The 24,852-nt window shown below is 40.0% G+C and overlaps 1 protein-coding gene across 5 annotated transcripts in view; it reads right to left on the reverse strand.

Moving 5' to 3' along the window:
- rbm20 (RNA binding motif protein 20) overlaps window positions 1–24,852 on the reverse strand; it is a 50,456-nt gene that overhangs the window by 10,706 nt on the left and 14,898 nt on the right. For 3 of the 5 annotated variants that reach the window (XM_035399667.1, XM_035399648.1, XM_035399638.1), the window contains exons 2-5: window positions 4,620–5,619; window positions 3,903–3,964; window positions 3,319–3,416; window positions 2,762–2,862 (exon numbers count right to left, since the gene is read on the reverse strand). In XM_035399667.1, coding sequence (XP_035255558.1) covers window positions 2,762–2,862; window positions 3,319–3,416; window positions 3,903–3,964; window positions 4,620–5,619 — 1,261 coding nt within the window. Of the gene's footprint in view, window positions 1–2,761; window positions 2,863–3,318; window positions 3,417–3,902; window positions 3,965–4,619; window positions 5,620–6,983; window positions 7,183–10,536; window positions 10,738–24,852 lie in introns of those variants that run through there. The other 2 variants (XM_035399657.1, XM_035399674.1) reach the window with 2 other exon arrangements.

A 24,852-nucleotide genomic window follows, 5' to 3' on the forward strand; every position in this document is an offset into this window, starting at 1 on the left:
TTGAATGTCTTTAATGAATTAACCTCTTCCACCCCATTAAGCTCGTGTTGTAAGATTGAGCGAGTGCATCTCATCCAGTCAGCTCATTCCTGCACACAACGTTTCATATAAAGCAGGACTGATGTTTCGGGGTCCAGGGGGCCCCACAGACTCTTCAAGCCGCCTGACTGACAGGGACATCTGCCGGGACACCCTGGGGCCCGCGCCCCCGAGGGTCAGTGCGTCGGGGTCAAAGTTTACGCAGGGATTTCTGAGGTGGAAATTCAGAGAGCGCTACGGTTTCACAACAGCTACTGGGCTTCAGAAACGGGCGAGGCAGTCATCCCAGCCCCGCGTGCCGTGTTCACAGTCATGCTGTGACATCCGGCACTTTTTAACCTCGTGCCGCGTGCAGATTTACACATAGGTACGCGGTACAACAAAATGGAACCATCTGTGATTAAGCTCGAGGTCTGGAGGAACTCTGAGTGAACTAAACGTGGCTTAACCAAGTAATTGAGTTAAACACACTTTAAAATAGCATTTAAATTTCAGCCAACTACAAGGCATTAATTGGGGATCTCTTACCACTTCTTAATTAAAAAAAAAAAAAGTTTTATGACTACACATTCTACCCTAATATGAACGTCTTTTCGTAAGATACTGACTCTGTTACATACTGACAAGGATTATTAAAACCATCAAGATATCTTAAGAGCAGGCAGAGACCACCTTGCTATAATATGCTGCATAATTACAGGGATGATTTGGAGGTTCTGATTTAAAAGGTTTCCCTTTTCCGGGGACTCATAAAATGCTGTCAGAAAGTTAAAATATAAGCGCATTAACTTACACAGTACAAATTAAAACAGCACCAAGAACTAATATGACATTCAATATCGCACTCGATCATAAATGTATGACCAACTATATCAGGGAAGGAAAGACAAAAATAAAGCTCTACAACGATGAATTTCAATTAAACAGTATTTTGAATGCAATTTTACGGAATTAAAACGGCAGCATTTTAGGATAAACACGTTACTGGGCTCCTCTGGAAACGGTCTAAGTGCAGTTCTAATCACCCATGCCTGACTGTCAAAATGAAAAGTTGCTTTTGGCCTGGGAATTGGTTTTAATGATTATAGATATAAAAGTGATTTTATTACCAGGCTCACAAAAGACTAAATTCACTGAAAGAACATACAGGAGAGGTCACAGCCAGCTTGGCTCTGTAAGACGAGACAGAAATAGACCATGTGCTGCCTGTTTCTGCCCTCGAAATATAACAAGAGGAAAATGCAGTTTTTAAAGTTCTTTAATAATCCGAACTGGCATCGTACAAAAGGTATACTCAGTACTTTCAATACATGTTAATGTAGACTTCATGATGGATGTAAATCACTTGAAAAAAAATCTTGAAAGAACTGTAAACGCATGAGCATTGCTCTGACAAAACTTGACCGGCAGAAAGCTTGGTGGTATTGAAAGAGACTTGCAATTCATCCTACCATGCCAAAGATTTTTCTCAGTCTACATACTTTCTCATCTTGGCTGCACCTGAGTGTATTTGACTGTCAGATGTGTGGATGCTCACTTTACTGATCAATCTCTGTATGTTAATTCACAGATCCTAATCATTTCCCAAAGCCTCCGTCAATGTATGAACTGCTCAAATGATTGAAATGACATGGATGTTGCCGTGAAATGGGATCCCTTCCCCCCTGAATGAATGTTTTGAGGGTGCAATTTACTTTTTCAAGATTATATATTTCAATAGATCATTCCATTATTTAAAAAGAAAATATTGATAGATACATAAATAAAGACACCTGCAGCTATAACACTGCCCTGTGGAAGGGGTCTTGGATAGTCCACTGCATCTGTGCCCTTGAGGTTGGAGGGCTCTTGTTCCCAATAGGCATGTGCCTGCCCCTCTGCCTGCACATTTTCAGCACCTCCTGTCACTCATGTACAGCACATGACTGTCTACGAATGTCCGTAAAAACAGCTGCCACTTCTAAGGTCCCGGGCGCTTGGCATCATCCAGGCGTTTTTGGCGCTCCGGGCCGCCGATGCGATGGCGGAACGCACAGTACGTAATGAACCTGGTGATGTTACGAGGGGAAAGCTCTTTCTGCAGTGTAACTGCCATTGGCATTGTGAACACTGCATGCACTAAGTCACCTCTAGTGACCTACACTTGGCTACCTTCAAAAGGCTTTGAATGACACACATTCCTTTAATGTGCTCATTTGCCCAAATGCGCAGCTTGATTTATATTATTTTATTTTATTTTTACACACAGGCTAATAATCACTGTGGGCACCTATCGTCTATATCACGTAAACAGAAATTAACATATGAATACATTTTCACTCTCATGCCTTATAGAGCCTTCTTACTTCTGGTGGAAGCTTACTTCTGGGTTACATTGAAATATAAATACTACAGCATGCATCTAAAGTACAATAGAGAAGCCAGTTGCCTTTATAAATCCATTATACATGTGACTAAATAGGCCATGCATATACAAGTTCAACCATATGCAAAATATGCTACCCATCCATGTCCCAAAATGGGTGGAGTTAGGTGGGGATGTTGATTTAAAAAAAAACTTTTTGGAGAGACGCAACTGCTAACCAAGTTTAATTCACGAGCAAATCCATTCTTCTAACTCTGAATATTTGGTCCCACACTGAGGTGAAATCCATATATAGTGATAATTTATTTCCAGAATGAATTCCACTTTCCAGCTGCACTGATGTCATATTTTACTGACCTTTAACCCGCTCAAGGGCAGTGTAAATCCCATTCCTGTCAAGGGGTGTGGCATCATTGGAGCAGCTTGCAAATAAGGTGAGTTGTTCTCAGAGGATATGTCTGAAGAAAAAAAGAAAAAATAAAGTGACTGGAAAAGCATTTTCCAGAAAACTGTCCAGAAAATTTTTAAAACTGAAAAGTGTTATGAAAACACGAGTTGTGATGTTGGCCTGTTAATATGCTTCAATATTTCTCTTAAAATTAACAATTAATTATAATTATACACTATGATTATACATTTTTGTTGTTTTTAGTACAAATACAAAAAAAAAATTTCCACAAAATAAAACATAATGACATAAAAGTTCAAATAAAACTAACATGATGCTATTATGAGAGAAAACCCATGACAAACACAATTTCGGTTCTACCACTGAATACATGTAGAACCTACACTCTATTACCAAAGTGAGAACCTTCCAGCTTAAAAATAAAAAAAAACTATTGTAGATTCCCAGAGTATGACTTTCACACCCTGTCTCTGGGATGGAGCTTTGAAGACAATCTGATATTTACCTTGATTAGCAGGGGAAGAGTATACCATGGAGCTATTTAGTGAGGCGTTCAGACATCCTTGAGAAGACTCGGGGAAGTTAGCTGATCCAGCAGAGGTGCTAAAACAGGAGACAAGCAAGTTACAGCTGGTCACAGCATACGCTGGCTGTATCTTGTGTCAGCTCATATTCTGGCCATTAGGACAGGAGATATATTTTATATACAAGTACAGAATAAATCTTGTTATAAACAGGGGGCATGTATTTTGCACATAAAACTGCCACGCACAAATTATGCAGGAGCAGTTATAGTTACAAATAACAGATAGCGTTTGTGACAGTAAACAGAAAAGAAATAGATGTTAGACATGCCAACGGCGGTTATCGGAACTAAATCAACGCAAACGAATGAGCCAAATAAAACAAAGCATGGCAGAAGTGGAATGTTGTAGACAGTTCATAGTCAGAAGAAATATTGTAGTATCAAGTCACTGATCTGTGTTGTTTCAGTCATGTATCTTGATTGGGCAAACCACACAGAAATGACTTTCACACAGACGGCTGTTAGATCTGAGCAGAGTAATCGATCTCGCGTGCCTTACTCACCCCTCATAGTAAAGCATGCAGTTCTGCAGGTGTAATTTTCCCTTCACATGCTGATCCCAGTCCTGCAAAAAAAAAAGAAACACACACAAGGCACCGATTCACTGCGAGTGACCTGGCCGACTCAGTCTGTGAGTGATTTTCTGGGCAGGCAGCGATCTCCTGACCGCTGGCTAATTAAAGATTCAAGGGCTCCAAATGCATTGTACTGGACAGACTTGAGTTTTAGGACAGAACATTGCCAGAAAATCATTGTTTTTGATGGTATTATATATTTTCTCTGAATGGTTGGCAAAGTAATCTACAGCAAAGAACAGAACTCAAAGAATGCTATTTTTCAAGTACAAGTCACTATATAAAGTTGGGGGACATGGGCATATATTCTATAGGTTAAAAAAATAGGAATGCATTAAGTGTGTCTTAAAAATCACCATGGTTGTTAAGCTTGTTAAAAAGCGGAAAAAAAACAAGATAATTTCATTCACTACTTCAATACTATTATCGATTACTGATATCCAGGTAAACTTTTTTTAGATTATTAAACACATAGCCCTTCAAAGAAATTGCAAAATCAACATGAATTAAAAGCATGGGAAAATCCTGGTATTTACAAATGGAAAGGCACAGAGTATAATGAGGGTTGTATTACAGAGGTTTCCATTTCTGGCCAGGAGACCTATTTCCAAGGTCCCAGGTCAGGCGAACACAAAGCCAACCCACCTTGAGGTTGTAGACCTTCTTGTCACAGATGGTGCACTGGTGTGGCAGGTGTGCGGGGGTCACAGCGTGGAAGTCGTTGAGCTGGTGGGGCTGCAAGGGCACGGGGCATCCAGAGAAAGGGTCCTCCCCAGGCTGGAGCTGATATGCCTCGAACCCCTGGGCGCCGGTGGCCCCGGCGCCGGAGCTGAACTTGGGGTCCGGGGTGGGCTCCTCGGGGTTGTAGAGCTCGGGCCTCATGTGAAACGCCGGCTGGCGCCCGGGCGCCCACCCTGCGCCCGCGTTGGCGTTGGTGTCCAGCTGCCCTGCTTGAGAGAAGCCCTGCCACTGCTGGTCTTTGTGCCCGCCCGATGGGAATGGGCTCGATTTCTGCTCTCCAGCAAAGGCCGGCGGCTGTCCCTGACCATCCGGTCCGAAGAAGTCCCTCTGGAAGCCGCCCTGGTTCCCTCCGTCAGCCGGGGCGGCGCTGGGCGGGCGAGGCCCCTCGCTGCCGCGCTGGCATGCGGAGGGGAAGGGGGCGCCAGCCTTCTTTCCGTACTCTGAGGCCTGCTGGCCCGGCGGCTGAGGCAAACCGCCTCCGTAGCAGTTCAGCCTCATCCCGCCAGGGTTTGGGTTGTGGGAGCCGAACCCCCCTCCGACCAGAGGCCCCAGGGCGGAGCTCTGCGGGGGAAAGGCCAGCGCACTAGCGGGGAACCCGGGGCCCAGCTGGGGGCCGCCGGCCTGGCCGTGGGCGGCGCCGATCAAAGCGGGCGCCCTCAGCTGGTTGAAGAAGGGCTGGGACATGGCCACGTTGGACAGCACCTGGTTCAGGACGGTGGCGGCGGCGGCCGAGCCTCCGCTGGCGGCCGTCTGGGCCAGCTTCAGCCGGTGGAGGGTCAGCTGGGCCTGGAGATGGGCTAGCTGCAGGCCGGCCGGGGTCAGGACCAAGGGCTGCTGTCCGCCCCCGCTCGGCTGGCCGCCGACGGGGAGGGGCTTCTTCTCGGGATGATCCAACGAACCGGCGCTAAAAAAAGCAGCCATATTGTAAAAGTGCCTCTAATTTACAACAGCATACTTCTCAACAGCTTCTTGCCATGTGGTGACTGGATAGACACCCACCCCCCTATCTGCCATCTCCACAACCCCCCCCCCCCCCACTCCCGCTAATTCCCCCTTTCAAGCAATGATCCTGGGGTTAACAGGGTTGTCCTTCCAGATTCTGATGGATGTGCTCACATGAGGGCTAAATTTAGCGTCTTCCGCTATTAATGCTATTAATCAGCCCCTCCATATCACTCACTCAAACTAATCACTTTCCCTTCTTTACACAGAGGAAGCTGCAAAACCGATTAGATTAGTGGTGGCAAAGACCCAAGGTAAAGTTGTTTTAGCCATGGAAGGCCATGGTTTGGCATTGTTCAGAGGGGTACGGATGGGACCTTCCATGAGACATTCAATGAATGGTGCCTCATAGACCATAGAGTCTAGAAGAATCTGCTAGTTATGATCATGGAGCATTGCTTACATTACAGTAAATGACATATTTTCTGCTATGTCGTAATTAACTTTGCCACATAGAATGATATGTTGAATTCTACAAATGTGCGCCTTAAAAATCAACAGGCTTGTTAAACTTGTTAAAAAAGTGAATAACCAGATGATTTCATTTTCTATTTCAACGCCACTATTGATTACTGATATCTAAATCCAGGCAAACCTTTTTTAGATTATTAAACTCATAGCCCTGCAAAGAATCTTCTATGAGACATTCAATGTATGGGGCTACGTATTTACTGCTAACATAGAATGCTGAATTCTACTAATGTGGATCTGTGCAATTGAATCTTTAGACAGGATTATCACCTTCTAATCCGCCCGCTGCTTGTTCCTTAAGTTACGCTGTTGTTGTACAAGAACATTCCCGACTCATAAAGTCAACATGTAATATTGAGGTTTTATATTCATGTCACAGGAAGAAATGATTTATGAAGTCATGAAAAGCAAGGCCTTTCTTTCCGTAACCGATATTGTGAAAAAAATATTTTCCATGCACTGTACTATGCATAGATTTAAACTAATTATGATTGGATATGGTTTAACGGACAAAATAGGAATTCGTATTAATTCAAAACCTTTTGTAATTAAAATAATAAGCTAATTATACAAAGAATCTGGCCATCATTTGTTTTCGCAATGCATGATAAAACTGACATTTGTGCTTGCATTCAGTGAATTGATGATGTCATGCTGCAAGGTAATGACATATGCAAGGTGCAGGGACCAAATGATGGCTTTTTTCTAATATGTAACTGGTTGTGTAATACCAAGGAGACCATAGGTGAAATATCAAATCTATTGTCAAAAGAGTTGAAGGGGATTTGTACAAACATTTGGTAGGGTAGCATGTTGTCCATTGTCCTTCTTGCAGTATTGATGTAATTGAATGCACATATTTATTTTTAGATACAAGAATTCAGAATTATTCCAACAATAAGTAATGCAGTGGCATTTTTGTCTTTTTGTTCAGCTGATTTAAACTATAATCTCCATAATGCATCCGTTTCAATACTTCCTGTAACACTGGAAAATGCATGCATCTGTAAATGAAGAGGGAAAGAGAAAAAAAAAATCTGGTCACTGACAGTCTAGTGTAAAATAAAGATAAATATTTTGAAAAACATTTATGGTGAATCTAATGTTTTTGTTGACTTATTTTTTCACAGAGGCTGATGTAATTAAAATAGAAATGTTTGATTTTTATGTAAGCTTATTCTGTAGAAAATTCTGGCCTCAAAGTGATGAATGATGGATATTTGGAGTGAACTTATTGCAGGAAATAAGTTCTGCAAAATGCAGGGAAAAAAACCCCATGAGGCCTTTAGCACAAGAGGGCTCTGACCAGCAGCTGTTTTACTACATTTCTGGCTACTACTGAAAATGACAGACGGCAGTTGTCCTAATGTTTTAATTCTTTAAAGTCCTGTTTTACTGCTTGTAGGCAGTAAAACAACTATTTGAGTTCTGCCACATATAATAGTAATAATACACAATATAACTAATTAAGGCAACTAGGAAGAGTGTTTGGATAGCAATGGGGAACATAAAAAAGATTTTAAAAAAAGGAAAGCCAGTATTTTTTAAAGTTAAAATGAACAAGTAATTAAAATTAGCTTTCATAAAAACACCAATGCCACATTTCCAACTGCTGTAACGGGCACTAACATTATTTGCAGTGTTGTCTCTCTAATAGCTATTCTTGAATTGGCATTCCAGCTTAGTAACTTTCTCCCCATCTCACCATGTGTGCAATGTGGAACAGCGCGAGACTACCCTGTAACTCAAATACTTCTGAGGCAGCTTTGCTGCACCTTCGAGCTTGTATGCATTGAAGTGCAGTAAAACTACCGCTGCACAAATGGGCTACAAGGTGTTTACAATGCTGAACTGTGTGCTTTATGTCAGTCCAGCCGTGAACCCAGGAATTCATAAAACATAATGATAGTGATAATAATAACTCCCCACCGCCTGTAATCCCTCAGAATGAACATGCTCGTAAAAAGATTATGTTTACACCGAGCCTGGAGATGACTCATATCTAAAAATATTCCACACTGACACACGGTCCCTGAAAGACAAATATGGGTTCAGAGGGAGTTGGCCGGGCTTAAGGCCAATCAAGTGACTCTTGTGATTCTGCTAGCTTTGGAAAGTCCAGCTATCACTTCCTCACCAGAATTACCAATTACATCAGGGAGGTCATGAGATTAAATGTGCTAAAAAGGATGATATGGGCCCGGAGGTGCATGCCTTTGCACTGCCAGTCAAGCCAAAGCTTCTCAAACACCCCAATAAAAAAATCATTAACACACCATGTATGCTAGGCTAAGCCATGGATTTGTTTGTGTTGGCACATTAGCATCTGCATGGTGGCCTTGTACCTTGTATTTTTATCTTAATTAAGCTAAAGAGTTAGTACATATCAATACTTATACAAAAGTTAAACCAAAATAGCTTGGCTTCCACAGTGCCTTATTTTGGACATTTACTTTTCTTTTTATTGATTTCTCTCATAACAGTGTATAACAGTATTATTTCTCTCATAATAGTGTTACAATTAAAATATGCCTTAGGTCTGTTTGAAAAAAAATAAAATGCCTTGGTAATCAATGAATGATGTGGCGCAGAATGAGACATAATTATTAATCAGCACCACATTTAAGAAAATAATATACTGTGATTTGTAAAAACTACAAAAAAAATTGTAACATATATTTTAGTTTGGAAATTGGAACATTGTTAATAGTGAAGTAAATCAACTAATCTGAAACAGATGTATTAAAATGTGGCTCTGTAACATGTGTTATCAATGTTTTAACCCTGAGGAGCTGTTCTGGGAGCAGGGGTTGCAATGTGTAGGGCTAAATTATGACTAAATTGATAAATATCAATTTGATAATATTCTGTAAGGCTTAACAACGCATCAAGAGAAGTCAGTTTGGACATTGCATTTGTTCAATGTCCCAAATGGTTTATTTTGGGTTGACTTAAGCAGATTCTGAAATTATAAATGGCAAGTACAACTACTGACAAAAAAAACCCCGGTCATCTGTTGTGCTATCATGTTAGCATGAAACCTGCCTTCCTTCCCCAAAGGTTTCCGCTTTCAAAACGAGCTTCCAGCCACTTGCGCTCCAGCATTTTGTCTAGCTCGAAGTTTTCGTCACCATTCAAAACACTGCTGATGCTTGACAGCATGCTTGTTTACCCCTTCAAGACTGATGCTGATTAAGTGCTGACTTGCTTTACAAATTATGGAATTGAAATAGATGTGTGAGAGTCAAGAAAACTATATTTATGCACTTATGCATATATGGGGCACTGATGTTTGTGAAAAACAGAATATATAAGCACCAAATTGACCTACTCATAAAATAATTGTAAATGGCTTGCATTATGATGGAATGGTGTTTTGCTCTGGCTAGATTTTCATGGCGGTGATTACATTTAATTAGCTTGACTTCCAATTATAGAAAAACAGAAGAATAAGATAAAAGGTGATTCACCTGATATATTATTTATTGGCATGGTTTTGTAATTGCTCAAGAAATTTAGAGTTAGGATTAATTTATATAGTTCTACCTGTAATCATTAAATAATATTGTTTTCATTATTTTGTAGTTGCATATTTAGAAGAACAATGCTGTGGTCTACCTACAAACAGTGCACAACATCTTGAATAAAATGTAATCTTATACTGGAAATGTCATCCAATGTTATTTTTAAATTCAGTTCAGATATCATTTTTGATAATTAAATAATTTTGAGACAAAGCGCCACAGGCACCCATCTGAGAATCTGTTCAACAAGTTAATTTAAGGGCAAGGACAAGTTGCAACATTTTTTCCACCAAATCACCATACAATAAAGAAGTTTACATATAAACCAGAACAAGAAACACAAACCATTCTGTAAAGCAGCACATGCCAAAGAATAAAATCCAAACTTGAAGCTAAAGTTAATTACAACATTGAAGTCACCAATAATTACCAGCAGACTGAAATGAAACCATTGGAATGGTTTGTTACCTCCTGATCCATTACCACCAAACAAAAGACTACTCGAGGGTGGAGTACTGACAGCAATCTTTCTCTCATCCTCGATACAATTTCTCACACTTGTACCTAACTGCAACATAGAAGATGAAATAAATGTTTTCTGGTCTTCAGGATGCCTTACTGGTCTGAAGAAGTTTTTATTATCGGAAGTAAAGCTGAGGCAGGCAGTGGCTCAGGCCAGATGGAGAAGCTCATCCAGATGTATGCTAAACGAGACGCAGAGCCACAGTGCTCGACATGGGACCCGTCCTGGAGGCAAACAGTCTCACCGATCCAATCTGCTCCTCATTCATATTTCGGAAGTATGAACACAAAACAACACCCACCTGAGGGGGGGATCCAGTGCGGACGAGCTTTTCTGTGCGTGAATATGTACCTCTCCCCTCAGCCCTCTCATAGCCCCTCTGTCTGGTCCCGCTGCGGCCAGGGATCTGCGCCCGCCTTCGCTTCCCAGCAGACGGGACAGGAGTGACGAAATGCCACAAGTGCTAAGTCCGAGCACACAGACGACGGACTGCTAACCCTACACCGCACGCTAACCGGACAAAGGGCTTGTGTAAAATTTCATTGCTTGCCTTGTCAAAAATGTGTGTGTGTGTGTGTGTGTGTGTGTGTGTGCGTGTGTGTGGGTGTGTGTGTGTGCATGTGCGTGTGTGTGTAAAACATTCAATTAATATTGAATGTTTTACACACACATGCACATACACACACGCACACACATTTTTGACAAGGCAAGCAATGAAATATTCAGAATATTTTATGTGCATATATAATAATTTATATATGCACATAAAATATTCTGAAGTACTGAAATCATCTATTGCGATTGGTGACTTGGTGACATCAGTAACACAGCAGGATGCAATTTATTTTCAGTTAAGTGAAGTTGTGTTGCAATAAATGTCAAACAAATATGCAAGTACAAGTTTGTTATTTCTTTTAATTGCCCTGGTTGATCCACTGTGCTACCTGATAGGCACAGACCTATCCTTAGTTTGACTCACAATTGAAGACATTTATTTATTAATTTATGTATTATTTGTTTATTTCCACTTCTTATGGAGCTCACCAGACTGAGCCTTGTAAATTGTGTATTATTGCATTTACTTTTGAGTTATACATGTGGATTGAATCCAGACCAATGGCACATGTAAATATATTATTATAGTGATATGTTTCAAAGTTTTGTCATCTATGAGTTGTTATAGAATGGCATTCATTTGAATACAAAATGATTTCTAGTTATTTTTTAAATTAAAACTCATTGCGATTTCATAGAACTAGGTACAGTAAGAAACCTTTGTTAGTTTTGGATTTACAAATATTTGGTGACCCATTCAACAACATAATCATATTTTCAATGAGTTTAAGTAAAGCACTAATTATTTAAACATAAATATATCTGATAATCTCGTAACACACGTATAACAATAATAATACTCAGCTACACTTGCTAAATATTGTATTATTACTCAACTGTGACTGAGAGAACTGATAATAAATTATACAAATTATATCTCTATAAGGTTATAAAGAATAAGAATGAGAGGAAAAGAAGACTTTATAACAACAGCAACAACAATCACTATAACAATAACAATAATAATAATAATAATAATAATAATAATAATAATAATTAACTTTGTATATAAACCCGAGTTTTTTCCGATTTGAATAATAAACTGTTCGTTTTGGTTTTGCACTTGAAAAATGAGTAAGTGGTTTACTGTTGTCTTTTAAAGAATCATAGAGTATTCATTGAATATACTTAAATAGATAACTTAATATTTCCACTTGAACTGGCTGTGTAAAAGTGTCTGCAAGAATTATGCAGAACCCTACTTATTTATGAACAAAACACTTTTCATCATACTTAACAACAAACAGCTACGTTACTGGTCACGTAAGGAATTGCATAAAATTCAGTCAATGAGCTGAATTCTGGCTGTACATTTGGTGAAAATAAGACACCTGTTCTGTCACTGGAAACATATTTAATTACATGTAAGTATTCGTCTTCAGAAACGTTGTAAATGCGAAATTATCAATGTTTTTGGTGACAGATTAAATGTTACTATAAAGTCCATTCTGGTTTGGAATAGCCTGGTCAACAGTATAGGCTATAATTCGTTCTCGATTCGTCATTTGATTGCTGTACACGCATAACAGCGTCTGAATAAAAACATATTTTTGATATGGGTTAGTTCCACCTTGCCATAACACCTTACCTTTAGTCTTTTCGTTTTTTTTTCGGAAGCTTAGCTATCTGGTGCATTTAGTATGTTCTATAATAGGCTACTGATGTATTCCTCGAGCAGTTACCAAACCTCCCCTCTAAGAAAAGCGCATTCCCAACTTCACAAAACTCCCACAGCCACTTGGTTATTCGTTCTACTGCATGGCAACCACGCGCCCTGTCCCCGTTACTGTACAAATCAAAGTGCCGAACAGTTTTGCGCTGATGCTCAAGCGTGACCAACACTACCCCAACATGGTCAGGATGGATTAGGTAGGTGTCAAAACACATAGCTCCTGTTATTATTTCAAGCGTAATATTTGTGTGCGCAATATTTGGGTTTTCAATTTTTATTTATTCATTTTTTTGAACACTTTTTAAAGAAAACGATAGGTAAAGGCATGCAAATCTACAGTAAGGCCTTACGTAGGTTATTTGTCAAATGAAACTAAATCAAATGGACTACGGGAATAGACATGCTCTGGAAGAATCTGAGCACTAACGTTTCAGCAGTGCACTACCTACACGTCCAAAAATATGACGAAAATGGACAATTAATTGCATCTACGGTGATAATTGTTGTACAGTATATTTGTGTAGACTGCAAAGGGTAAAATATGTAACATGTTAATTTACTTACGTTGCATAGGCATGGGTGTAGATCTGGAAAGAAAATATTTATTATAAAAATAAACCTATGTAGTTAAATGAATGAATGAATGAATACATATATAAATAAATAAATGAATATTTCAAAATGCACGTATTACGCCCCTGAGTCACCAGATGGCACTATTTTGTAATATTTCAATTTTAGGCCAAATGACATAACCATGATATGAGACAATTTTTTAGCACTGGTGTCCACATACAGAACTAATCCGCGTAGCCGTGAATAAACATTTAACTTAACCGCAGTCATTGGAATGATGTTATGACCTTTCTTTGCATTCTACAAATGTAACAACCTCTTTTATGTCATGCCAGGTTATGATGGACTTTGGCGACGTTGCAATGCTGATGACTGCAAATAATTCATGTGAATTTGTAAGGATATTATTATTATTATTATTATTATTATTATTATTATTATTATTATTATTATTATTATTTGTTGTTGTTGTTGTTGCTGTTGTTGTTATGGTTGTTTTCACTAAGAATAATATGGAATAATATGTCTAAAACTGTTGAAATACAATATAACAGTATGTGTGCATGTATTGCTGTATCATTGTTGGATAAGCCTTAATGGGCTGGGCACCAAAGTTAAACGCATTAATCAATCAATCAATCAATCAATCAATCAATCAATTAATCAATCAGCCAACCAACCAACCAACCATTTAATCAAACAAAACTAATGACACTTAATTCATTGGAGTCTTCATGGAGTCACATATCCTGGAGTTTCTCAGTTGCTAGGGACTGGAATGCCAGTTTTATCCCTCTCCCTGCCTTCAGGGACTTCCATATTGGCTCTGTCTCAGAAACATGCTGTTTTTTTTATTCATACTGATCATTATAGTCTTTTAATGCCAAATATCTGTTGCTGCTAATCTTGCCATGCATGATGTATGTTACGCTGTCATTAGTTTTGTGCTTTTGCTGCTGCATTTTGTACTTGCATGTTGCTTGTTTTGTCATTGTTATCTGACTATTGCTTGCCTTTTGTCTGCCTCCATTGCCTGTCATTAAAAAAAGATTAAATATAATAAATAATAAAATAATAAAATAAAAGCTACTACAATTACAGCTACAAATTACTTCTACTGCTGCTACTGCACTACTACTGCTACTGCTGCTGCTGTTACTGCTGTGCAACTGCTACTGCTACTACCACCACTCCTACTATAATATTATTATTATTATTATTATTTAAATTATTATTATTACTATTATTATTAATAATAATAATAATAATAATAATAATAATAATAATAATTGTCATTCCAGCCTGGTCCTTACTGTGTGGAGTTTGCATGTTCTCCCAGTGCCTGCATGGGTTTCCTCTGGGTCCTTTGGTTTCCTTCCATAGTCTAAAGACATGCAGGGAGGCTAATTGGAGACTCTAAATTACCCATAGTTGTGTGTGTGTGTGTGTGTGTGTGTGTGTGTGTGTGTGAATGGTGAGTAAATGGTGTGCGTGTGTCCTGCAATAGATTAGAAGCCTGTGCCAGGTGTATTCCTGCCTCTTGCTGAATGCACGCTGGGATAGGCTTCAGCACCCCCCACAACCCTGCCGTGGATAAGCAGGTATAGATAATAGATGGATGGATGAGCATCATCATCATCATCAGCAGCAGCAGCAGCAGCAGCATCAGCAGCAGCAACAAAGATATATATTCTTTTTCATCTGATAGGTAATAATGGATAAGCTCCCAACTGAATATCTCTATGGTAAATCTGTTGTCTGGCATCAGAACTAACTAATTCCACAGCTGAGTTATTTATCCTTTCTGCCAGGCCCCCGATGTTTCCCAGCTCATGATGCCACTCATTTCTAGATCTGAGACAGGTCTTTGCAAACCAAAAACACAGCCTATTACTCTGTTTAGCATTACATTGCATTTGCTTTGATCAACAGTATATGCCCCCAAATAGCAGCAGCATAGTACTTGGTTGCTGTGACTGAAAGTGTGTAATATAAGCAACCGTGTAAGCACTTCCTTTGAAATTGGCCCTAGAGCTCTGGCTAATGAGTCTGAGGAAACGAATATCTACTTGTAAAGACAAGCTTATTCAATATGAAACTGACACTCATATGTCTCGGTGTGACAAAATGAAAGTAATTGACATGTAATGTAAACAAACTTGGTGACAATACAGTACATCTCCATGTTAAATTCCGACAGGGATGGGAAACCTGCCAGTTCTTGGGTCATGACTTGCACACATGCAACAGGAGAGGCATTTGATTGCTTCATCGATTTTCCCCTCTATTCCAGTAGCTAAAAGCCCTAAAGCTAGAACCGTCATTAAAAGCGCGAAGGACTAGCAAGCCTACTTTGGCTTGACATTGGGCCTTTGCCAGGTGGTTATTATTGACAAACCACCCTGACATTTGAAGCTTGAGCAGTCCAGCTCTGCTACCGCTAGCCATAAACAAGTCCTCCTCTACCTAAGCACACAGGCATTCGATTCCCTGCGAGGTGGCGGTATGACAGATTTACAGCAGTCCCATCTGTTGGCTTCGCGGCAGGGCAGGGGGGGTAGGGGGAGAACCTGAGCGAGAGAGGGGGGAAATAAACCCCGCCCACATCCGACGTCTCTCCCCTTTTAGATCCGTGCGCTTCTACCACCAAGCCGTAAACCATTTAAAGTTGAACTTGCCGTGAGTAGCCCCACGCACCGCTGACATGATGAGACGGCACCACGACTTAGCGAACACGAGCTCGGCGGCTCTGCTGGTCGCCGTGGAAATCCAGGATGGGATGTTTCATTTCTGCATCAGAGTTACCATTACAAGGCACGCTTAAATCACTCAGGACATTTCACTGAAATTCTAACCTTTTTTCATGAGATTTATGCTGTACTTTAGGCCACTGTGCCATTGAAGTGAACCTCTTTCATGCAATGTGATTTTCAGTATGTGTCCGGATGTTTTAATGTTTATGAAGAAAAAATGCTTCAAGACGTCTTTTTTTCCCCTCTTTCTCAGCATGAATATCATGGTAGAACATAGCTTATTTGCTGAAATCCTTTAGTGAAAACAATCATTTCTGTACTGTGTATACACAGTAAAACGTTTTGTGTTAAATCAACTCTTACAGGGTATGTATGGTCCATTTTTGACACATATGTACTCTGATAGAGCTGAATTAACCATGTGCTATTTACTCTGTAGCAATAATATATGTATAAATAAACATTGCCATGGTCACAGGCTTGAAATGAACTCAGAATTGGAGAATATGCAAAATGTCTGCAACAAGTACATGCAGCTACATACTACAAAAATACAGTGTCAGCAAGAAACTCTTTGGTAAGTCTTTCTTAAGGTAGTTACAAAACACGGAATTTGAGAAACTGCTCTTTTCCATTGATAATTCACCACAAACCACAGTTTTTAAAAGGAAGAAAGACATTGAAATAAGAGTGATGCCTCATAACAGCATTTAACACATGCAATCAGCCATGACTCAGAACAGTGGGCAGTTCTTTTCACAGTTTTAAAGCACAAGTGATCACACTCATATAGTCACAGACCATAAAATAAATGATCACCCAGTGCAATTTAAGTGAAGGGAAACTGTGCATTTTGACACTTAAGCTCTACATAAGGCCAACATCAGGCTTATGATATGTGAGAACAGCGCAGACACTCTAAGCAAGCAGAGTATCAGCCCCCTAACTGTGCTAAGATTTACAGCCCTGCGGTGTACCAGTCAATACATTGGTAAGGGAAAGGTCGTGGAACTTCACTTCCATAATGCACTTTAATTGACAATAGCAACCACAGACTCTGACAAATATTCGTTGGTGTAAGGATGCCCTTTTGTGTGGCAAAACAACAGCCGGGAATCCACTTCCAGTGTAGTTCTCTGTTATATCACATGAGCAAGCATTTTCTGTACATACAACTCACTGCATTACTTCATCCATTTGCTAATTGGTAAGGCTGCAACAAGAGCTTTAAAATAAGCGTCATACCCTTGATTATACAAAATAAATGGTTTAAAAATAACTGGAAGTTGAAGACTGATTTCAGCCCACTAGGTGGAGCTGAAAGAATTTCCAACTTGTCTCAGTAAACAATAATACAACTGCCACCTGAGGGCACCATATAGCATATTTAAAATAGCAGCACAGTTGGCGCTTTGTTTTGTAAGACTTTCACAACCAGATCCTTGTGGGCTTTGTGCACTTTGCTGTGGACATTTATTATTTCACTGTAGTTCAGCAGGGGAATGTTATTATCGCTTGGAGTAAGCAAACCTTTAAAAGCACAAACCTGTCTGGAAACACAGGCTACAACCAGGTTTCGACAACCTGCCTGTGAACACGCAGGAGCATTGGCTATGGGCTGAGCCCCTTTACTGCTGAGCATGAGGGCCATGGACACCGTAACCATGCTTAGAATCATTATATAAAGTCTATTATAAAAGCGCGAGACAGAAAATATGCTGATCTGCTATGTCATGGAAATAGAAGTTCACACATTCAAACCATTGATAAGAAAATGAGTGCTGGAGTTAGCAAAAGTAACAAGTTTCTGGCATAATTTAGAAATAGAATCCTGAAATGTGTGTGGCAGTGTGCAGTTGTCAAGTCACCCTGGAAGCTGTGAAATATAAGATGTACAAATGTGTGATAGGGCAGTGACTTGAAGTCAGGAACCGATGACTTTTTATATGTCAGGAAAACAACACAACTTTTTGCCTATTCCTTAAATGCATGTACTATTAGTTTGAATGGTAACGCAATGAATGGGATATAGTCATACAGCCAGACAGACAGACTGAAATGAATGCAATGGGATGAATACTGTGCATGAGCAAGTTAATTTTGCCTCCAATATAAAAATACATAATTGCACATAAAAATAACGAATTAATAAAAAATCTCTCACATTAAGATTTCATTGTTTAGGGTCCCCTGCTGCTGAGAATTGACCTGTCAAGTGAAGACTAATGAGGAGCAGACACGACCACCAGGAAAAGCCAATCCATCTTAGCAAAAATGGGACTACGACTACTTTTCAACAAATCAAGCAGGTCACATCAAACTGCCAAGTAATCATAAGGTGCAAAGAGGGCGAGATCATGTTGCCCAGCTGCTGATCAGTACCAAACGGCATCCAGGACAGCTGAGAGACGCCGTTATTTATCGTCAAATCCCCCCCCCCCCCCCCCCCCCACTCCCACCGTTACAGGAGCTGAGCAGTGGGCATCAGCATCACGGGTTTAGACTCGAGGCGACACTAGTCGCAGATGGGGCCTTGAGGCTCGATTGCCTTCTCCATGGCAAAATGAGAGAAACGCACAATTTATTAGAGGCAATAAAAACAGTTTTATTAAACCACGTAAAATTAAAATCCCGAATCTCCCTGTGATGAGTGTGTGCAGCGCTAAAAGGATGGCTCCCCTTCTTATCTGACACAGTTCCTCTTTCCCCACCGGCCCCTGATGTTCTTACTCAGCACCTCGATGGCCTGGTTGACCTTGTGTTGCGTAATGCATGAGGGTTTATTATGCACATTGAGAGTAGCTTTGACCAAGCAAGAAGTGAGCCCCATTGCAATTCTGTGCCCTTAAAACTTGGGACATTCTTGTAAAGTTATGATGATGATAATAATAATAATAATAATAATAACCATTATTATTATTATTATTATTATTATTATTATTATTATATTTTGTGCTTAATAGTAGTAGTAGTAGCAGTAGTAGTAGTGGTGGTGGTGGTGATGGTGGTGGTAATAGTAGCTCTCTTTACGTCTGCCTGGACGTATGCATTTACTTATTGTAGAGATGTCATCATGCAGGGCTACTTACAGATTATAATATAGGGCAATATAACCTGTGTCACACCTACAACTACCAAGAAGACAAAACCTGAACCAATATGATGTGCAGTCATCTTTGCAAAGCAACTGGTTATTCACACATATAGTAGCACACTGACTGAATTTTAGATTTTCATATTTTCCATTACATTCCTGAGAATATTTCACCACATTTGTCAACTGATACTGGCATTACTGTGTAAAGTGCACTTTTGTACGCCATTTTGGCTGAACGCTTGTGCTAAATGACTAAACTGAAAAGAAACTGTTGACAATTAATTTTTAACACAATAAGGGCAAACCTCTGCAGAACTAATGAGTGATGAGCTGTGTGAAAAAAAGGAGAAATAACAATATTCAAATGCCCAGGCGCACAAACAGTGGCATTGGTTTTGGAGATTTTAATGATAGTGTATCAAAGGCACCTCATACTGTGCCTTGCATATATAACGTTTCTGCCCAGTGATCCTGAATGGAACAGCTTGTGGAGCCAAATTAAACTCCGCAACAGCTGCTTCGTTAAGTTGCTGTTTTCAAAGCTCAAACTCAATATTTTTTTTCTGGTGAAAAATGATTCAACTCTCAGACAGGGCTGCCTGAGGATGACCACAGCATCTATCTCAAAAGATTGGATTTGATTTGATTTGATTCCTGCAATCCAAAATCCAAAAAGTCCAGCTGCCATTTATGTTCAATCTCAAGCAATCTGCGATTCACGTCTTGGAATTGAGACACAAGCCACCGCAGAGAAGTCCAGCTCTAATACTGGCTAGAGCCTTGTTTTTTTATCAACCATGATCTCAGAATTACATGCAAACTGGAGTGTGCTCGTTCAGGGGTGATGACAAGCATCAAGAAAGGTGGTACAGTTACCATACCTGTAGCTTGCTGACAGCATCTGTCAAACTGATTTCTGAAGTGCCGTGGCCCTCCCTTGGGCGACGGGGAACTCACGTACAGAACGACGAAGTGAAGCACTTCATTTGTAAAAACAGCTGCGGCACTATTAATGTGAGTCAGGCCAATGGCCAAAATAAGTGTTGAGCACCAACATTTCTCCATACTTATTCATGCCCAGGGGTGTAGCACAAAATTCTGGGCCCCGTGCATGAACAGTCTCTGTGGGCCCCTTTAAAATTGTAGACCAAAGCAAACTAGTCCAGGCCTCCCCACACCCCTCCCCGCACTGTGACGCCCCTGTTCACTTATGTTCTTTGCATGTGGGCAAATTTCTCACACCTAAATCATTCAGGCCCCTGTCTACTCCTTCTGGCCAAAAAAAAATTTGAAAAGGCGATTTCAACCTCTAAGTAGACACCTGTCTAAATTCAATCGTTGTCTGTTCTTAACTTATAAATGTAATGTGGCGCTTCACAATAACGTTCGTCATTTTTGTCTGCTTGCCGAACTCAAGAAACTGTATTTGTAATTTAAGAAATTAACACTTGCATTTTATTATGAATGAATTAAAGGAGAAATGTTGATTGAATCCACACCAGGTTATATTGATGGTGGCAGTTATTAAGCAGGTTTTTAATCATTTCTCAGAGAGCAACTCGTTAAATTGAAGGAACTCAGATGAGGCTGTGAAGGTTTGGGCCTTTCAGAGTATAGTAAATGGGCAGGATTTACAAGGCCCTTTTTGGTGTGTTCTCGATGCTGCGTGACACTCCTGTTGCCAAGCGCCTGCCCCCCACCCCCCACCTCACGCGGGCTAGGTTCAGAGCAAGCATAGCAGATTACCATCTGTCAGCGGCGTCAGCTTGCGAATGCCAATCACAGCCCGTCACATGATCTGGATTAGATGCCTGGGCCAAGTGAGGGAGGGGGGCGGGGCTCGCCCAGCACATGCACATGCTGAGGCCCTTCTCTCTCCTCCACTTCCTTGGTCCACACATGGAAAAGTATGCCTCCTGCCGGGAACCACAGCAGTGGTTTGAAAGTGACTCTTCCTTTCCCAGCTCCGTGGAGATGTATTTCTTGACATCTATGACATCATGGCAACTCTGGACAGATGCGCACAGTTCCTACCTCAAATCACTCGTCTTTGATATGCATAGTACATCACTCTGCCCCAGAAGTCTCCACTGCAGCCAGTCCACCATTAGTCAAGCCCATCTTGCTGACTTTATTTATTATATCAGCGGCCCAGTTGTGGCCCTACTGTCTCGACTGTGATGGAATGCTGGTCACGACCAACATTTTTCATAGGGCTTTGGACAAATGGACTTGAATCCCCATGCCCTGTTCTTAGAGATTGAGACATAATATCCTCTGTTGTAATCTGAGTAAGGTTTCTATGTCTATTGCTACCTAAACACAAAAAGTTTAAAAATAATCTGCCATTCCAGAAACATAATTTTCATTCCCCAAAACAACTGAGGTCAAAATAAGATGATAATTTCAATATTTATCGAAGTTTCAATTTAATTGTGCTACCATGTGGCTGAGATGTTTAGCCTACAAATTCAGTGCCGCATTGAATTTTGGTTTGTGTGCTAACTTCTCATTCCTAAAAAATGGGATAGCCTCATTTCTAAAAAAAATAGTTTTCTTCACTATGCAGTAATATTACTACTTAATTTTCTTAAATACTACATAATCACATATATTATCTGATATGTTATTGCTATGTGATTAACACATTTTGTTGACACATTTTCTTTACACTAATTCACTTGTTCCATTTTTCTTTTTACTTCATTGTGCTTCTATGAAAGTACCACATTTATGAATAAAATCATCCAGGATGGATGCTGTACTTACAATTGGGTTGCACTATATTAGCACATGCATGCATCACCAGTCAGCTGTGGCCCAATGATAATTTTTTTTAACGCATGACTGCTTTAAGAGTCTTTGGCCTTGCACAGGCCTAAGTGGTCAATAAATCTTATATATGAGACGAAAACACATAAACACTGCTGTTCTGCACCAACGCACGATATGTATGTTAATTATGCTCATCTAACACTGTCAGAATTTTTCCAAATAGCACTGGCTAAGGGATCAGATCTTATGGATAAGTAGTATTTACTTAATTAATCTAACATTTAAATTGAACTATTGTCTTCACCAGGTTCCATCTGATAGTATATGTCTAGCCACGCCCTCTGCCCAGACAACATTCATTGTCTTTATTCTTTTCCCAGATGTTCTGCACTGCACTACACTGAGAACCATAGAGCGCAAGGGGATCCCATGGATAACCGGTGTTTATTAGTGCTGGAGGACGCTAATTTTTACAAATTAGGTGTAAAGCCTCTGAGATCCTCCGGGAAAGGCAATGAAATGGGGCATGTATGAAAAATATCAATGATATCCATCTTCATTTTCCGCTTCTGAAGTTTGAACTAATACTCTTGGGAGCTACAGGCCCTGCCAATCACGGCAGTTGGGCTTTGAGGAATGCAAGCCCGTATAATGCGCCACAGCACCGCGTGAAAACTCTTACGGAAACGCTGCGTCAAACTGGGGACAGTCCCAATATTAAATTATGCCTTTTTTTAAACTAAGAAAAAAAGCAGCAATATACTGAAATGCAACAGATGGAAATTAAATATGTTCCAAGCAAGTAAATTAATAATTGTATAATAAACACAGCACAGCATGCAAACAGAGAGGTCAGTGATGAAAAAATACCCGCAATATGCAATCCTGCATGAAGCCATCCAACTGCAATCAAGATTTGTGAGGAAGCCAAATCACCCTTTGCCAAATTTTTATAAACAGCTAAGAACACCCAACAGTTCCAGACAGCTGGGGCAAAAAAGAAACTAGTGTGAAAAGGAACAGTTGGCCTAAACTATTTTCAATCTAACAGTTTTCACAGTCCCTGCTGCAATCACTGTCAACAAGAAACTACAGTATAATTGTGTGTTAAAGGCTCTTTGTCATTTTATTTATTTATTTTTATTTTTTTCCAGTGATTTGCTATTCATGTCTGAACATCTTTTTCCAGGCAGAGAATCAAGTTTGTTCACAAACTTTAAATGTCTAAAAAACTCAAATGTAAAAAAAAACCTGCGAAGCCTCCAAAATAATCACCGCAAAATGTTAATGAGAATGAATAACGAGAATTCATATTAATTAATATGATTATCACTGGCTGCTGCTTTGTTTTACATAGTATTTGTCACACAGGGTCTTAAGAAGTTCACTTTGACATACACTGCATGACCAAAAACTATCTGGACACCTCTTGGTCTTGGGCTGGGGTTTGGACTAGCCTCCTTAGTTCCAGTGAAGGCTAATTTTAATTGCACAGCAAACAATGACATTCTAGATGATTCTGTGCTTCCCAACAGTTTTCGGAAGGCCCTTTCCTGTTTCAGCATGACAATACCCCCGAGCACACAATGAGGTCCATATAGAAATGGTTTTGTCGAGAACAGTGTGGAAGAACCTGACTGGCCTGCACAGAGCCCTGACTTCAAACCCATCCAACACCTTTGGGGTTGGAAAAGCCAACTAGGTGTCCACATACTCTTGGCCATGTAGTGTATATGAGTCACTGCAGTCGTTAAGATGAGGGGAATGAGATTTGCCAATGGGTGTGTCACTGTCATAGTATCACTGCAGCAACTCCAGACATAAATAAACAAATTATGAGCAGGGGATGAAGTCTGCACTAACACAAGCAGCCAGCGGCTTGTTTAGTTTATTTTGTTGTTGTTCCAAGACTTGGCAGGATGCTTGTACACATGAGTTGCTAACACCACCCAGGTTATCTTTCACAAGTGCTAAATAGAGTGCTAATGTGAAGTGGCTGTTCCTGTGTTATTTCTTGGTCTGGCCTATACGCTGTATCTGTTCTTTTAAAAATTTAAAAAATACCTAACATATTAAAAAGCTAAAGTTACAGATAGCTCTAAATTTACCTAAAATTTGACCTGTAAATGGAAACAAGTCTGAACTTTTGACTAACTACCTCTAAGTAACAACATCAGACTTTTCTGTGGGTATGTGACATATTTCAGAAGCTAATGAAACAAAAACCTGAATGCTAGTACATCGTGCTGAGCTCTTTTTTCATAATTCATTTTTCAAAAAGGGAAGTTATAGTCAATAAATCAGAGTTAGCAGAGTCTAAGAGTCTAAATCTGACTCAGTCAATTGCACAATCATGCCTGCATGCACGCGCATGCACACACACACACCCAGACACCCACACACACACACTCACACACAAATACACATGCTATTTAGACCGTGGCAACGGAATTCACAGTCAGGGTCCATTTTCAAGCCGGTTTCTTAATTCCACCTATCATCATGGCACATTAGCTATGGCCCCTGTGATCCTTCTGGGCCAATCAATTGTGGCAGGGGGTTAATTGACAAGAGCCTGTTTTGGTTGGGTTATGACAAGTGGATGACAAGAGGATATTGTCCAGTTCCCCACTCCGTCCTCCATAACATGGCACCTGCATTGCAGAAGGCAATTAACATGCCTTATCCTGATAAGTCCTCTGCTCTATAGAAGGAATGTGTACATACTCTGAGATAGCGAGAACTAGAAATAAAAACTATGTCCTGTGCACCAAGGAGTCTCCTATTATCTGGAGAGAATGCTATTACTTCAGCTAGTGTCAACATGAGCTTGTAATAACCTACCTTCTCTAAGGCATAACAGCCAATTGAATAAATTGTACTTGAAACATTATCTTACAATATCATATTGCACTAAAAATTATTAATTTAAAGCTCTTCGAGATTGGTCAAATGTGAACAAAAACAAAGTTAATGCTTGTAACTATGTTAATGCTTTTAACCACACCAAATGACTGTGGTGAAATTCAGAAAATGTGGACAAAAGTGCTTCCAGTGAAGAGATGAATTCTATAGGCCTACTTTCTTAAGTGTATTGCAATAGTTATATACCCCCACAGTGGTGTCAGC

Source organism: Anguilla anguilla, chromosome 2 (assembly GCF_013347855.1).
Source record: "Anguilla anguilla isolate fAngAng1 chromosome 2, fAngAng1.pri, whole genome shotgun sequence".
Lineage (NCBI taxonomy): Eukaryota > Metazoa > Chordata > Actinopteri > Anguilliformes > Anguillidae > Anguilla > Anguilla anguilla.